The sequence below is a fragment of the Myxocyprinus asiaticus genome, chromosome 15, assembly GCF_019703515.2.
Source record: "Myxocyprinus asiaticus isolate MX2 ecotype Aquarium Trade chromosome 15, UBuf_Myxa_2, whole genome shotgun sequence".
In the NCBI taxonomy this organism is placed as follows: Eukaryota; Metazoa; Chordata; class Actinopteri; order Cypriniformes; family Catostomidae; genus Myxocyprinus; species Myxocyprinus asiaticus.
In genome coordinates, this window is record NC_059358.1 from 32,492,436 (window position 1) to 32,508,871 (window position 16,436).

The following is a 16,436-nucleotide window of genomic DNA, read 5'->3' on the forward strand; positions in this document are numbered from 1 at the left end:
AAGGAATAACATATGGATTGTTGGAATTCCTGAGCATGAAGAAGTCAGAGATATGATGAAATTCCTAGACGAGCTCTTCCCGAGTCTGCTCAACATAACAGGCCATAAACTGGAAATCGAGCGAGCTCACAGAGTCCCAGCTCGCAGATTTGCTAGGGGGAGACAGGCCCCAATCAATCCTGGCCAAATATCTGAGATCATCCGATAAAGATCTCGTGTTGTGCCAGGTGAGGAGTAAAAAAAAAGCTTTCTTGGAAGAATCACAATATTTTCTTGTTCCCGGACTTTGCGAATTCGACAAGAGAGAAACGCGATTGGTTCAAGGAATGTAAGAAACTCTTACATCAACGGAAGATCGCTTTTGCACTGATGTTTCCGGCCAAACTGAGAATAGACACCAAGGATGGCAGCAAAGTATTTTTATGTCCCAAAAAAGGCACTGTCCTACATAGAACCTATGGGCGAGTAAAACCATTGGGCGTTTCTTATGTGAGTGGACTGACTCGCTGTTCAGTGACTCGACTATCTAAGGAAGCTGGGTGCTATTTTTGTTCCTTCTTGCGTTGGCTCCGCCTAGCGGCTGGAGTTTGTTTTGTGGCATGACTCCTTGAAGAATCTTTTGCATTGACGGAAGTTCGCTTTTACGCTGAAGTTCCCAGCCAGATTGAGAATGGTCACTATGGATGACTGCAAAATATCTACATGCTCACATAAAGGACGTTCTTTATAAAGTTGACGGACTGAGTAAGTCATGGTGTTCCCTATCTGTCACTCGACGTTGTGTCGATGTAGTGACACTAAGGGTCACTCTTGGGAGCCCCGACCACCTCTGCTTTTTGAAAAAAGGCCAATGGGAATTGGCGAATGAAATTTGCATGCCACTCCCCCGGACATATGGGTATAAAAGGAGCTGGTATGCAACCACTCATTCAGATTTTCTCTTTGGAGCCGAACGGTTGCATTCAGTGCACTGAATTCAATTCAAACTCAGTTCTCTTTACCATTCACCTAAAACTGCTGGATTTACGGCACATTTCAGCGGCTTCTCCCCCTCTGCACCCGTGGAGTGCAGAGAATGCCCTTGGGTGCTTCGGCAGAGCAAAAGAGTATATTCTAAAAGAGTATATTTTCTTTCTAAAAGAGCGGCACGCACGGAAACGTCTTTTTAAAGATGATTTTACATTTGTTTGTTGTTCCTGGTTGCGGTCGTTATCTCTGCGCTTCTGACGGCCACGATCGCTGTCTTAATGTCTGGGCGCTGCTCACGTGGAGACATCGTTCGTGGATGGGTCTTGTCCTCATTGCGAGAACATGACCATGCCAACGTTGCGGTCGCGGCTTACATTCGTAAGAAAGCAAGCCACCCCAGTGACTCCCCGTCTCCGTCCTTCGGTCCTACGGGTATGAGGCCGTGCCGGATAGCACTGGGGGCGATTTGGGGACCTCAATGGGAGCACCTATGCCGGATAAACCCCCACGGACCTCCCATTCCCCAGCACGCTCGCTTGCCCCAGTCGGGCTCTCGGATGAGACCGCCGGCTCGTCTCACGATGAGTTTGACCTCTTATGCGGAGCCCGGGAAAACAATGAGTTATCGAGCGCAGCATCGGAGAGCAGGCTCGTCCACTCTAACGTGGACGCCTCGGCTGGGCTCCCTCCTTTGGGTGTGGTCACCCAGTCTCAGGCCGACGCGGAGATGACGGACATGCTTTCCCGTGCAGCTGCGAGCATCGGGCTAGAGTGGAACCCACCGCTCTCCCCTGAACCCTCGCAGCTCGATGATTAGTTCCTGGGCCCAGAGCACCACTCACGACTGCGCCCCCCCCCCCCCCCCCCCGGTCCCTTTCTTCCCGGAAGTGCATGAAGAGCTGACAAGATCGTGGGGGGCACCTTTTACTGCCCGATCCCGATCTCTCAGCTCCCCTGCTCTCACTACCCTCGATGGTGGGGTGGCCAAGGGGTATTCCATGATCCCCCAGGTGGATAAGGTGCTTGCGGTGCACTTGTGCCCGCAGAGCGCCGCCACCTGGCGCGGGCGCCCGCAGCTCCCATCCAGGGCCTGTAGGTTTACGTCGTCCCTGACGGCTAAGGCCTACGGTGCTGCTGGACAAGCTGCCTCCTCCCTGCATGCCATGGCTCTCCTGCCAAGGCGCTAAAAGAGCTGCACAAGGGTAGTTCTGACCCGGGATTTATGCAGGAACTGCGCTCGGCGACCGACCTCGCTCTCCGGGCGACGAAAGTCACGGCGCGGTCTTTCGGGCAGGCTATGTCCACCCTGGTGGTCCAGGAGTGCCAACTTTGGCTCAGTCTGGTCGAGATGAGAGAGGCCGACAAGGCACGGTTTCTTGACGCCCCCATCTCCCAGGTTGGCCTATTCGGTGACACCGTCGAGGACTTTGCCCAGCAGTTCTCGGCAGTGAAGCAGCAGACGGAGGCCATTCAACACATCCTGCCCCGGCGTGGCTCAAGACCCCGCACCCCGTCTGCTCCTCGCCAAGGGCATCCTCCTGCAGCAACAGCCCCGGCTCCGCTGCAGCCCGCCCCCGTGGCCCGGCCCCGGCGTGGAGCCCACCGCAGGAAGCAGACGCCACCCGTCTCATGGCTGGCCGCCAAGAACCCTAGGAAGGCTTCGAAGCACCCCAGAGATGGGCGACCCAGGGACAAGGAGATCCGCTTCTATGGAGCTGGTAGACAGACCACTCCATCCCCCAGTGGAGGGCCGGGAGGAGAATCTTTTGTTTCATTTTTCGCTGCATGCCCAAGAGGCTGCGGTACCCAAAACTTCAACAAAAGAGTGGTTTCCTTGTTCTCTGGGTGACATGTCAGGTGCGCACGTCCGTCTTCACGACCGCTGTCCACTGTCCCATTTCGGCAGGTTTGGCGCTCCAGCGGCGGAACCCCCGCCCCTGCGTGCCCACAAACACGTACACACCAGGTTGGCTCCGACGGACTGCGGGGATGTTGTTCCTCCTCCCCCCTCCTCGACCAATCTTATGGTGGGTATCAGGAGCCAGGTAAATGCTTCGATGTCCCTGGACTCAGCATGGCCACGGGGCTTGCAACATCAACATCGGCTGGGGCACCCCATAAAAAGAAGGAAGGTTATTTATTTTCTTAAACATAAGAAATATGATATGGTGTTCCTTCAGGAAACGCATCTCTGCTCGCAGGAAGTGGAAAAATTTGGGAAGATATGGGGTGGACATGTTTTCTTTAGTGCTGGCTCGAGTAAGAGTAGGGGAGTCATTATAGTGATAAATAAACATCTACAATTCAAATTTCTCAAACATATTTAAGATAAATTAGGAAGAGAAATTCAGGGGCAAAGGTTGATTTTGGCTAATATTTACGCATCTAATGCTGATGATCAGGGCCTTTTTATAGATCTTGAAGGGATGTTGCAAGCCACTGGCACCCCTCATGATATAATATTGGGAGGAGACTTTAATGTTTTGATGGACTCAGTCCTTGGTCATAGTGAAGCAAAATTGTGTAAGCCCCCTAGAGTAAAACTGACGCTTCACAGGATGTGTAAAATTCTTGGTCTTACAGATATTTGGATATGTGGAGTTGGAAGGGAATATTAAAAGTGCAGAGGCAGAGCTGAATCGCTGAATGTCATCTAATGGCCTCAGAGAATTGACCCGATTGAAATACAGATATAATACTATTTTATCGCAGAAAGTGGAGTTTTGGCTATTCAGGGCAAGACAGTCATATTTTGAGTCGGGGGACAAAGCAGGGAAGCTTTTGGATAGATATATAAAACAGAGAGAGTCTTTTTCTACCATTCCTTCAGTGAAATTTGCTGGTGGTGACATTTTTACCTCAGCCATTGATATTAATAATGCCTTTAAAGAATTATATCTTGATATCTATAGTTCCACATCTTTGTCTACTGATGAAGATATTAGAACATTTGTGAAACCATTAGAACTCCTTAAATTGACGACTGAGCAAAAAAATTCTCTGGATTCTGAGATAACCTTGGAGGAGCTTGACGGGGTAATTAAGGCCTTAACTACAGGCAGTGCTCCGGGGCCAGATGGTTTTGCTGCTGAATTTTTTAGATCTTATGCTACAGAACTGGCTCCACTTTTGTTAGAAGTTTATTCAGAATCATTAAAGAATGGAAAGCCTCCACCAACCATGACACAAGCCCGGATCAGTCTGATTCTTAAAAAGGACAAAGATCCAAGCGAGTGTAAAAGTTAACGTCCAATTTCCCTGATCTAGCTGGATGTAAAAATTTTGGCAAACATTTTGGCTAACTGATTAAGTAAAGTTATGACATCTCTTATACATATAGATCAAGTGGGGTTTATTTGGGGTCGTAGCTCTTCTGATAATATTAGGCGTTTCATTGATATCATGTGGTCAGTGGCGAATGATCAGACTCCAGTCGCTGCCATCTCACTTGACGCTGAAAAGGCATTTGATATGGTAGAATGGGATTATCTTTTTAAGATTTTGGAAATGTATGTGTTCGGGAGTACATTTATTGGCTGGATTAAGTTACTTTATAGACACCCTGCAGCAGCGGTACAAACAAATTTATTAATTTCAGATTATTTTACTCTGAATAGGGGCACTCGGCAGGGTTGCCCTCTTTCCCAATTATTGTTCTGTCTTGCCCTGGAACCATTAGCAGCTGCGATAAGAAAGGAGGATGATTTTCCACATAAGCTTCTGCTTTACGCAGATGATATTTTATTATTTGTCTCTGACCCTACTAGATCTTTGCCTTGCCTCCACAGAATAATTCATTCCTTTTCTAAATTCTCAGGATACAAAGTCAGTTGGACTAAATCCGAAGATTTGGCTCTGACAGCGTACTGTCCAGTATCGGCCTTCCAGCTGGGCGTCTTCCAGTGGCCCAGACAGGGCATCAATATTTGGGTATTTTATTCCCAGCAAATTTGTCTGATTTAGTTAGAATTAATTTTGACTATAATATAATCTATAATAAAAATATTTTCGAGCGATGTGGACAGGTGGGCTTCATTACATTTATCGATGATTGGGAAAGTTAATGTTATTAAAATTCATTGTATTCCAAAATTCAGCTACCTGCTACAGTCTCTCCCTGTAGATGTCCCCCTCTCTTATTTCAAGCTATTTGATAGCATAGCGAAGTCCTTCATTTGGAATGGTAAACGTCCCGGGTTACATTTCAGTAAGCTGCATAGGCAAATTGACAAAGGTGGGCTAGGCCTACCCAAGATTTTGTTTTATTATTATGCGTTCTGTCTCAGGCATTTGGCTCATTGGTCGCTTCCACCTGAGAAAGCCCCTCCCTGGTTTCGTATTGAACAAGAAGTCCTTGCCCCTATTTCGCCATTACAAAGCCTTTCTATCAAACTAACCGGAGAAGCTAAGTTGCACCCCATTATTTCGCATTTGCACTCAGTATGGACAAAAGTGTCCAGAGTGTTTAATTCAGACATTTATCTGAATGCTACCTCGAGCATATGGCTGAACCCAAAATTATGTATTGAAAAGTCCCCCTTCTGCTGGTCAGAGTGGATTGCGAGGGGGGTTAATACACTCGGTGACCTATATGAGAGTGGAGTGTTGAGATCCTTTGGTAATTTGGCTCAACATTTTGGGATTCCCAGATCTCAGTTTTTTAGGTATTTACAGTTGTTCCACCTGCTCTGTTCTATTTTTGGGAGTAGCATACGCCCCCCTAAAGTAGCAGATACTTTGGGAGAGCTGATTACTGCTTTTGGAAAAGGTCATGAGGCATCAGTGTATTACTCCCTGCTAGATCAGAGTTTAGGGGACGGAGCTTTAACCTCCATCAAAAGATTATGGGAGAAAGATTTTAATTTGGTATTGGAGGATGGAGTGTGGGCTGGGATTCTAAAAAACATCAAGACTGCATCTAGAAACGCAAGGGTGCAACTTATACAATTCAAGATTCTACATAGATTCTATTGGACCCCCTCTAGACTGTATAGGCTTGGCCTTAAAGACACACCCACCTGCTGGCGTTGCCAATGGGAGGATGGAGACATGGCCCATGTTTTTTGGTGGTGCGCTGGGATTCAGGAATTTTGGTTGAAGGTACAGAGTTTAGTATGTGACGTGTTGGGCATTCGGATTTCATTTTGCCCCAGACTCTGTGTCTTGGGTGATGGGGCGGTCATCAACGTAGGCAATAAATACATAAAAGATTGGGTCCTCACCAGTGTGATGATAGGCATGCACATTGTTTTAAGGGGTTGGAGGTCGGTGGGAGCACCCTCAATTCGGGAGTGGTGTGAGGAGATGGGAAGGGTGGCAGCTTTTGAAGAGGTAACATGTAGAAGGCTGGGGATATGGGATTCTTTTAATGGGAAATGGGGTAAATATTTGATGTTTTTGCTGGGCTCTTGGAGTAGGTCTGTGGAGAGAGGAATATAGTTCAGAGTTGTATGTTTATTATATGTGTATGTATATATGTGTATGAGAATGTGTATGTGTATGGGTGTGTATGTGTGTGTATATATATATATATATATATTAATTCCCACTACATATATATATATATTTATTTATTTATTTATTTTTATTCATTATTATTATTATTATTTTATTCTCTGTATAAGTGTGTATGTAGGTAAGACCACTGGGATGTTCGTTTGGGGTCGGGTAGGGTTCTTGATTGGGGAGGGGTAGTAGTGGGAGTTAATGTTGATTTGTTGTATATATGATTTGTTTGTTTTGTTTGCTTTGAAAAAATCGATAAAAATATTAATCACAAAAAACTTGTTGGGCACATTAAAATGTCCTGGAAAATTGTGCTGTGAAAATGGGAACTCTGGGTTACCATGATGATGTAATGTCAACAAACCCTAAAACCCTAAAATCACTGTAAAAATGATGAATCAGACAACTTTACAGCTCAAATAATACATGAGTTTTAACAGAAGAATTAGTTTAAGTGCTTTTATAAAATTATAAGCTTCACATTTCTGTCTTTAAACCCTCCAAAAATTATCCCCATTCACTTCCATTGTAAGTGCCTCATTGTGACCTCGATTTCTGCTTTTTTTAAAGAAAAGAAGGGAGGCGTCAAAATTAATGGTTGTGCCACATTATGCCACAAATGCTGTCAACTGATCTTAAATTGTATTAAACCTGGAACTTTCCTTAGCTACTTTCACCTGATCTAAACATTAAAATTTGTTTTGTTGGTGTAACCCTTTGTATTCAGGTTGATTCAGTAATGACACATGAAGCACATTTTTTAGGTTAACATATATTAGATAAAGTATGGGGCTGTAATACTATTAAAAGTTGTGGACAAACACACTTTAGAATAATAGTAAAGTCATCAAAACTTTAAAAAATAACACAGTGGAAGTACGCTGTAAATATGTATTTTTCATATTTTATATGTGTAGATCCTTGACGTAACAATTGCAGGTTGCCACTTTTTTACAGTGTATGGGAAATATGTAGTGACCACTAAAACATTCAAAATCATAACTGATATATTTTTTATTATATTTTAGCTTCTTTAAAGTAACTATCCTTTTGCCTAAATCACTGCTCATTCAACAATATTTAGTATTAAATGTATGCTGGGCACTTATCGACTGATTTTCCTTCACTATCTGGTACAACTCCATTTAAAATAAATAAATAAATACAAAAATTAAAGTAAAATTTGTACGTTTTGTAAAGAAATTCATACACAAAACCACAATTTATATTTGTCTACAAAATTAATTTCAAGTATGTAAGCATGAGCTTTACGATTAAAAGTTTTTAAAGATTTTGTCCATGATGGGGTCAAAGAAGTGTTAATTGTAATAAATTGTTGTAATTAATAGTATTAGCTAGTAGTATTGTTTTCATTGAAGCCCTCTCCCCACTTACATATAGGAAAATCTGAGCCCTCGGAAAGTAAAGTGATTGGAACAAGAGGTTGCGTTAACTGGAAATGTTTCGTTATTCACCATATTTTTTAAACATTGATGGTTAATTCCAAAATGCTGTCCGTCATTTGGACAGAAAGGGAGAGAAAGTGCTCTCATCCAGGACTGTGAGAACAAAAGTGCACCTTTTAATGCAAGAATAATACAAAAGTAACCAATGACAGATACAAATAATATGATGATTATAATATAATGGTTATCTTTAGCGCAGCCTCTGATTGGAACATCAAATAGCAGAGAATTTCATGTTTCTTATATTGTTGGTTGTTTTATGACAGTCTGATATGGCATACAGTATTATATCAACGTATTGCTGTGCATGTAAATGCACTCATTGTAAGAAGTGGTAGAAGTAAGGTCAGAAGAGGTGTAGTTTCAGACTAATGTCATGTGTACACATAAATTAAGTTTAAAAATGATGAAGAATGTGTTCAGTATTCGGTACAGAATACATGTTTTGGGGCAGAAACTGTACCCCAGTGTCTTTCTCGTGATGCTTTAAATCCTTGTGGCTAGACCGCAGAGGTGAGAACAGACTGGAGTCTGGGTAGCTGGGATCTTGAATGATGGCACTGTCCAAATTATAACTGCAGCTGTGACTGATGTTGTCAGTGGCCTTGCTCTCTTTAAGCAATGGAGCTGAAACACTGGGGCAGCAGACTGGGGCAGGAAGGTGTTGAAGCGGAGTGCTGATTGGGTTGCAGCGCTTTCACTCGTTCCAAGGTTTTACAGATTCAATGAACTGTAGCTCAATGTTCCCTGGCTTACAAGGAACCTTCTTGTCACAGACTTTGTACTGTGAATCTCAAAAGGGCGGTGAAGTAGTAGTGGTCAGTTTTGATAGTAGCCTTTCTATTGTTTTAGCAATTAGTAGGGCTTGAAAAAAAGTGAATCGATTGACAGCCCTAGTAATTAGTAATGTCTCCCACATGTACCTGAAGTCTGAACTGTAAGTACAGTAAAGTTAGCAGTGGACCAGTAATTTTTCAAATATTTGATGGCTTTGATCTGGTAAATTGTGGAATTCTGGGGCATGAAACTGTGTAATGTACAGTTGTCCCAGGCAACCAATTTACCACATACATAGCTGTGCTAGTTTCATGTCTCTCTTATCACTCCTCAATCTCTTCTTACATTAAAATAATATCAATAAAAAATCAGTATTTCATGCCCATTTATTTATTTATTTTTGGTAAGTAGCTGTGTAAAAAGTGGGATAATGTAAAGTCACACAGTCATTATCTCAAAAATAAACTCCTTCAGAATGATACAAGATCCCTCCACTTCGTGATTGCTGTCTCCCTGTCAGGGATTATTTTGTGATTATGACTGACTATACAAAACCCCTACATAGTATGTTAGACAATCTAAGTATGGCAAATGAGACATAAAAAAAATTATTAACAGATATTTCACACAGTATTTAGCCTACTTAAAATTCATTATTTGAAAACAGAAGATTTGCATTATCCATTGACATTGTCAGTAACTGGTTATTGGCTGATAATCTTAGAATGCCAAATAATCTACCTGGCGGTAGTGAGTGTGAATTTAATGATGTAGATGCACACTCATGCATTACTCTCTCTTGCAGTTTTGGGGATCACTATGAGTGGAATAAAGTGACATCATGTATCCACAACATTCTCAGTGGTCAGCGCTGGATTGAGCACTATGGCGAAATCTCTATCAAAAACTCCAACAGTGAGAAATGCCGGTGTAAAGTCACATTCATCAAGGTGAGCTGCCACTGCATCCTGTTCAGTCTGAGATGTCACAGTTACAAGCAAATGCTTAAGTGTTTATCAGCACTGCAATATATAACTGTTTGTTTCTGCCATGTTAGTGAAAATAGTCCCGTGTGGGTTTTGAAATTTAGACTAAATTTAAATTTATTTTTTTTTATCCCCTTTTCTCCCCAATTTGGCATGCACAATTCCCACTGCTTACTAGGTCCTTATGGTGGCACGGTTACTCACCTCAATCCGGGTGGCGGAGGACAAGTCTCAGTTGCCTCCTCTTCTGAGACAGTCAATCCGCGCATCTTATCACGTGGCTCGTCGTGCATGACACCGCAGAGACTCACAGCATGTGGAGGCTCATGCTACTCTCCGCGATCCATGCACAATTTACCACACACCCCATTGAGAACGAGAACTACTAATCACGACCACGAGGAGGTTACCCCATGTCTACCCTCCCTAGCAACCGGCCCAATTTGGTTGCTTAGGAGACCTGGCTGGAGTCACTCAGCACACCCTGGATTCGAACTCATGACTCCAGGGGTGGTAGTCAGCATCAGTACTCACTGAGCTACCCAGGCCCCGAAATTTAGACATTTCTGATATTGAAGGAATTTGAATGCAAAATTTGTGTCCAGATTTTCATTCTCAAAATCGTTAATATGGTGAAGTGAATAAGACTTTGTATTGGACTATTGTTATTAGAGATCAACTTATTGTCTTTTTTACCAAAACAGATTATTTTTCAGTGTCTGATGATAAACAATATGCATAGCTGATTTTTAATTGTTTTATTTCTGCTTTTTGACACAATAATAACTATGTAATTATTAGACTACAGCAGCAAAAACCTAATATTCATTATTAATATTTTATTAATATGATTAATAATAATTATCAATGTTTGAATGTTCATGATGATTATTTAAGGCATTACATTTATGCAAAGTTGTTTTGCTCTCTAAATGGTCTTAAATGTTACTTTTAGTAAACTGTCAAGCTTAAAATGCTACACATTTCTCACTTGAGAATGAATAAACAATGTTGTTTCCTGCAAAGGTTGACCGAAAGTAAATTTTGCTGATACCGATAATTAAGGAGGTGGAAAAAACAATGTTTTTTTTTAAATAGATTTTTAGAAAGAAAAAAAAATCTGTCTTTCCTTACTATAATGGGCACAGACATTGGCACTACAAGGTTTCAAAATTAATAAAATTCCAGATGCAGTTTATTGTGCTACCAAAATCCCAATAATAATCAAAAAAATTCAGATTTGGTGCATCACACGAGATTTTTAACTATATACAAGCCTGAAATACACAACGGAGACTGATTTTGAAATGATGGAAACTTGGCTCTGTTACAATGTGTATGTTTTTACCGAATTAGGCTTGTTATAGCCTATATACTCACCAGATGAAGAATTTTGTAGACCATTGCGTGCCTCGTAGTCAGTACACCTGGCCATCACGTAACCTCCCCCAACATTCATACGAGTGCCGTACAGTTCCCTGCACCTCGGGAACAAGTCGACTGCCCAAAAAAAGGGACAGGCTACCCCAGCCGTGGCCTCTTCTCTTCTTTTTTCTCCCCAAAAAAGAGTGGAAATCGATCGACTGGGGGCCATAAGTGTGGTGGGTGGGTCACTCCCAAGGGGAAGACACCGCGGAGACCACACCCTGCCCGAAGGGGAGGTAATGTGTGGAAATACACCACATAGTCTTACCGAGTTTTGTCGGCAGTGTCGCATGTGGAGAAGTCCCCGTGGTAGGTCCTACCCAGAGGGGACGGAGCTCTACAAACACAGCGACTGGTGGCAGAGGGGACCGGTGTCCCAAGGAAGACGCGGGTTTACCAATGGAGAAACCGTCTCGCAGAAGATACATCACACGGGGTTACAGACAGGCAACCAGCTCGTGAGGAGCACCTACCCCAGTACAGGGCCTACTAGCACACGTACTGGGCCAGCATCGAGTTTCTCCATGAACTTACATGCCACAGGGCTAAGGAGGAAGGACATCCTGGTGTCAATGACCCAGTGGGCGATCCTCTGTTTGGAGACAGCGCTGCCTTTCCACTGTCCTCCAAAGCAGACAAAGAGCTGCTCAGAGCGTCAAAGCTCTGTGTGTGATCCAAATAGATGCGCAATGCGCGCACCGGACACAGCAACGACAAGGCTGAGTCTGCCTCCTCCTGGGGCAGCACTTGCAGTTTCACCACCTGATCCCGGAACGGGGTCGTGGGAACCTTGGGCACATAGCCCGGTCGGGGTCTCAGGACCACGTGAGAGTATTCCGGACCAAACTCCATGCACGTGTCGCTGACAGAGAACGTCTGCAGGTCCCTAAGTGTCCGCGGGGAGTTGTGCAGTTCTTTTAGCACCTTGGCTTGATGCACTTGCAGGAGAGCCATGGCGTGCAGGGCAGAGGCTGCCTGTCCAGTGGCACCATAGGCCTTAGTCGCCAGAGACGATGTAAACCTACAGGCCCTGGACAGGAGTTCCACCAGGTGGCGGCATTTTGTGGGCACAGGTGCACCAGAATTGCCGAGTACCCCCTGGCAGCCCCACCGTCAAGGGTAGTGAGAGCGGAGGAGCTGAGAGACCAGGTCCGGGCAGTGAAAGGTGCCTGCCACAACCTCGTGAGTTCCTCATGCACCTCCGGGAAGAAAGGGACCGGGGCGGGGCACTATGAGCCCAGGAGCCAGTCGTCAAGCCGCGAGGGTTCAGGGGGGAGTGGAGGGTTCCACTCCAGCCTGACGCTAGCAGCCACCCAGGCAAGCATGGCCGGCTGCTCCGTGTCGAGTCCTCAGTGTCAGACTGGACGAGCCCGCTCTCCGATGCTGCGATCAACAGCTCATCCACATCGCAAGCCCCGAGTGAGACCGTGAACTCACCCTGAGACGAGCCGGCGGTCTCATCCCAGAACTCGACCGGGGCGAATGAGCGTGCTGGGGAATGGGAGGTCCGTGGGGGGTTACCCTGCCGGGCGGCTCCCATTGGGGAAGCCCCCAGTGCTAACTGATGCGGCCTCAAACCCATAGGTAGAAGGACCTCGGCGGGGAGCCACTGTGATGGCTTTCCCTCTGAGGAAGGAAAGCCGTGACCGCAACGTTGCCATGGTCATGTTCTCATAGTGAGGACATGACCCATCCACGAACGCCGTATCTGCGTGGGCAGCGCACATGTGAGACAGCGATCGTGGCTGTCGGAAGCGGAGAGATAACGACCACAACCAGGAATTAAACACAAACGGAAAGGCATCCTTAAAAAGACACTCTCCGTAAGTGCCACTCTTTAAGAAGGAAAATATACTCTTTTAATGGAAGAATATACACTTTTAGGCTGCTGAAGCACCCAGGGGCGTTCTCTGCACTCCACCGGTGCACGAGGGGGGGAAACCGCTGTAATGTGCCGTAAATCCAACCGCTCTGCTCCGAAGAGAAAATCTGAATGAGTGGTTGTGAGCCAGCTCCTTTTATACCCGTATGTCCGGGGGAGTGGCATGCAAATTCCACTCGCCAACTCCCATTGGCCTTTTCTCAAAGATCAGAGGTGTTTGGGGCTCCCAAGGGCAACCCCTAGTGTCAATACATCGACACAACGTCGAGTGAGTGACAGATAGGGAAAGAGCATTCAGAGGAGAAAGAGATCAATTAGGGTAAAGGGAGCAAGATAAATAAAAACAGAAAAACTTGAGAATGAGATTCTACAAAAGTGAGATAATTATTCATGATTCAACTTCCATGGGTTTCATTAGATCTGGTTGAAGCGAAGAGCACTGACACATCTCTGATTCAAGGATGACATTTTCTGGAGAGCACTCCAGAGCATTTGACCTGCCTGCAGCAGCTACTGTTGAATATCACAGTTCATTATATCCTAACATTAGTGAATCCTTGTAAACCCAGACTAGATCCTCCAATCATTCTGTTATTCCACAGAAATATATGCACCTCTGCACTAGTGACATTTGTTTAGTAGCAATCTAATTAACACAGTCTCGTTTAAATGTGTATGCACTTGTTAACATAGTTTGCCTTATTCAGAGGTGCTCTTATTGTCAAATTTGCTTGTGTGCTTTCCAGGCAAAGTACTGGAACTCGAGCATGAATGAGGTGGAGGGTGCAGTCACCGACCACAAAGGCAAGGTCGTCCACAAGCTGTTTGGTAAATGGCACGAGGGTATATACTGTGGCACCCCACCCTCTGCTTCCTGCATCTGGAGAACGAGTATGAACCAACACACACACACACACACACACACACACTGTCTGCCCTCTTTTTAGCAGGGTCGAGCAAAATTCGAAATCTAAGAATTGTCTACTGTAACAAGGTTAGGATTGGGAAAGGAGGAGGCGAGAACCGGCTTGACAATATAAATAAAGTTTAATGATAAACTTAAAAACACACAAACATAAACACATACAAGGCAGCTGCCTGTAGCTCTCTCTCTCTGGAACTGTCCTTTATCCCTCTCGTTATCTTAATTAGCCTGATATGGGGCCGGGTGTGTGTCATCACGATCCGGCCCCACCCTCCTCGCCACATCTGCCTTTCAATTTATGAGTTGGAAGTTGAATTGAATTGACAACACCTCACAGGAGGTTGAATTGGGATTTATCGAATTGCAATTTAAACATTTTAACTTTCATTAGTCCAAATCTACAAAAAAGATGTGTAGTTCCTCATCAGCTCAAGAACAGAACTCAAGATAATTTCTCAGGTGTTCTTTTTAAGGTTTCCATCTTGAAAGCTGCTTCGTGATATTTGGCTCCATTTTGAAGACTTTGGGGTAAATTTAAGCATTCTATGAAATTAATTGTTCATCCACCATGGTTTATTTTATAAATAAATAAATATATATATATATATATATATATATATATATATATATATATATATATATATATATATATATATATATATATATATATATATAAAATATAAATGCACATTTCTATAGGTGGCATTTTAAAGATTAATTATTATTATAATCCATTTCTGGGAATATCCCATAATATGTTGTGTGTATGATATGTGTGAATGATGTTTTTGGCCAATTCTTACTGAAAAATGAAATGTATTATTAAAACTTCTCTGACAGCAGATTATTTTCTTTGATGTATTTCTAATTATTTCTAATGAATTTATTTGTAATTCTACTTTTTTAATTCCTTCCTCTTTGCTACCTCGATTAAAATTCAGGAATTGGAATTTAAAGTGCATTTTCAATTTAATTCTGAATGATGCACAACCCTGCTGTTTGTGTTTATTAATTGTTTTATTGATTGATTTGATTTATCAGTATTTCAGAATATATTTAGATGAAAGATTGCCTTATGTAGTTGTAATTTGTGTGTGTGTGTGTGCGTGTATGTGTGCAGATCCAATGTCTCCAGACTATGAGCAGTACTACGGTTTCACCAAGTTTGCTATGGAGTTAAATGAGCTTGACCTCATTACCAAACCATTTCTTCCACCCACAGACACAAGGCTACGACTTGATCAGAGGTAAAACCATCCATCCATGTTGTTTAGCTGTCAAGGAAAGTTTATACTGTTTACTCCCAGCTCGAAGAAATTTGTTACATGGAAATGGGGTTGTCAAGGTGTCAAATTTTAAGTTCTTGATCCAATTTCAATACCAAGCAAAAAACTGAAAGGACTTTAGTAAAAATAATGCACCCCAAATATTAAAAATCCTAGGACAGTCTAATTCATATTCACGAGTTCAGCCTTTACTATTGTATGATTCATAATTTCATGCCAAATTGAGTCTGTATGAAAAACTGGTATTGTTAAGTTTTATATATATATATATATATATATATATATTGGGATTTACTTTTTATCAAAGTACCTGCACTTTTGACATTCCTACTTATGCTGCATTCATGTAGTGTTGGAATTACTGTAATTACAAGATGACAACTCATGCCGTTTCTATGACAACAACACACATAATGCCAAAAGGGCTTTGTTGTTGATAACAGAAAAATATTTATCACTACATTAATTCATTTATTCACCTCAATATGTTGTTACAAAATGTTTGAGAACAAAGACAGCGTTCCAGGTAACCATGGTGTAATAAGATAGCATATCAAACCATATTGGTTCTTTTCACATAACATAATGACTGTCAAGTCGGAGCTTTCATAGAATTCACATAGAATTTCATAGAATTCACAACTTGTAATTATGGTAATTCTGACATGATGTGAACATACCATTAGAGTTATTCCGACATAAATGTGTCACAGCCAATGGGAGCAGACGGAACCTCTAGGGCCACCAGAAGATGACATCACTGCATCAGCTGCACTGTGCAAGGACAAAATTATTTAATATGAGACTATTTGTGATTGTAGGTTATTGGAGGAAGGGAACGTTGAAGCTGCAGAAGTGCAGAAACAGAGGATTGAGCAGCTTCAGCGGGAGAGACGAAGAGTCCTGGAGGAGAATCACAGAACACATCAACCTCGATTCTTCCAGTACGAACCAACAGTCCAACTTAATGTGCACTGTCACTGTTTCTCCTAAATATATATAGTTATAAGTTCTTTTGAAGCAAGTTCATTGTTAAAGGAGTAGTTCACCCAAAAATTTTAATTCTGTCATCATTTACTCACCCTCATGTTTCTCTAAACCTGTACAACTTTTGGTCCTCCATTGAGCAAAATATCTTGAAGTATATCTTGTCCACTCTTTCTTATATAATAAAAGTGAAGGAGGACTGGGGCTGTGAAGCTTCAAGATGAAAAA

The 16,436-nt window shown here is 43.0% G+C and overlaps 1 protein-coding gene across 6 annotated transcripts in view; it reads left to right on the forward strand.

Annotated features, from left to right (window-relative positions):
- osbpl3b (oxysterol binding protein-like 3b) overlaps nt 1-16,436 on the forward strand; it is a 121,201-nt gene that overhangs the window by 102,855 nt on the left and 1,910 nt on the right. For 5 of the 6 annotated variants that reach the window (XM_051718168.1, XM_051718165.1, XM_051718164.1 and 2 more), the window contains 4 exons: nt 9,523-9,667; nt 13,757-13,901; nt 15,056-15,182; nt 16,043-16,165. In XM_051718168.1, the coding sequence (XP_051574128.1) occupies nt 9,523-9,667; nt 13,757-13,901; nt 15,056-15,182; nt 16,043-16,165 (540 nt within the window). Of the gene's footprint in view, nt 1-9,522; nt 9,668-13,756; nt 13,902-14,408; nt 14,464-15,055; nt 15,183-16,042; nt 16,166-16,436 lie in introns of those variants that run through there. The other variant, XR_007899288.1, reaches the window with a different exon arrangement.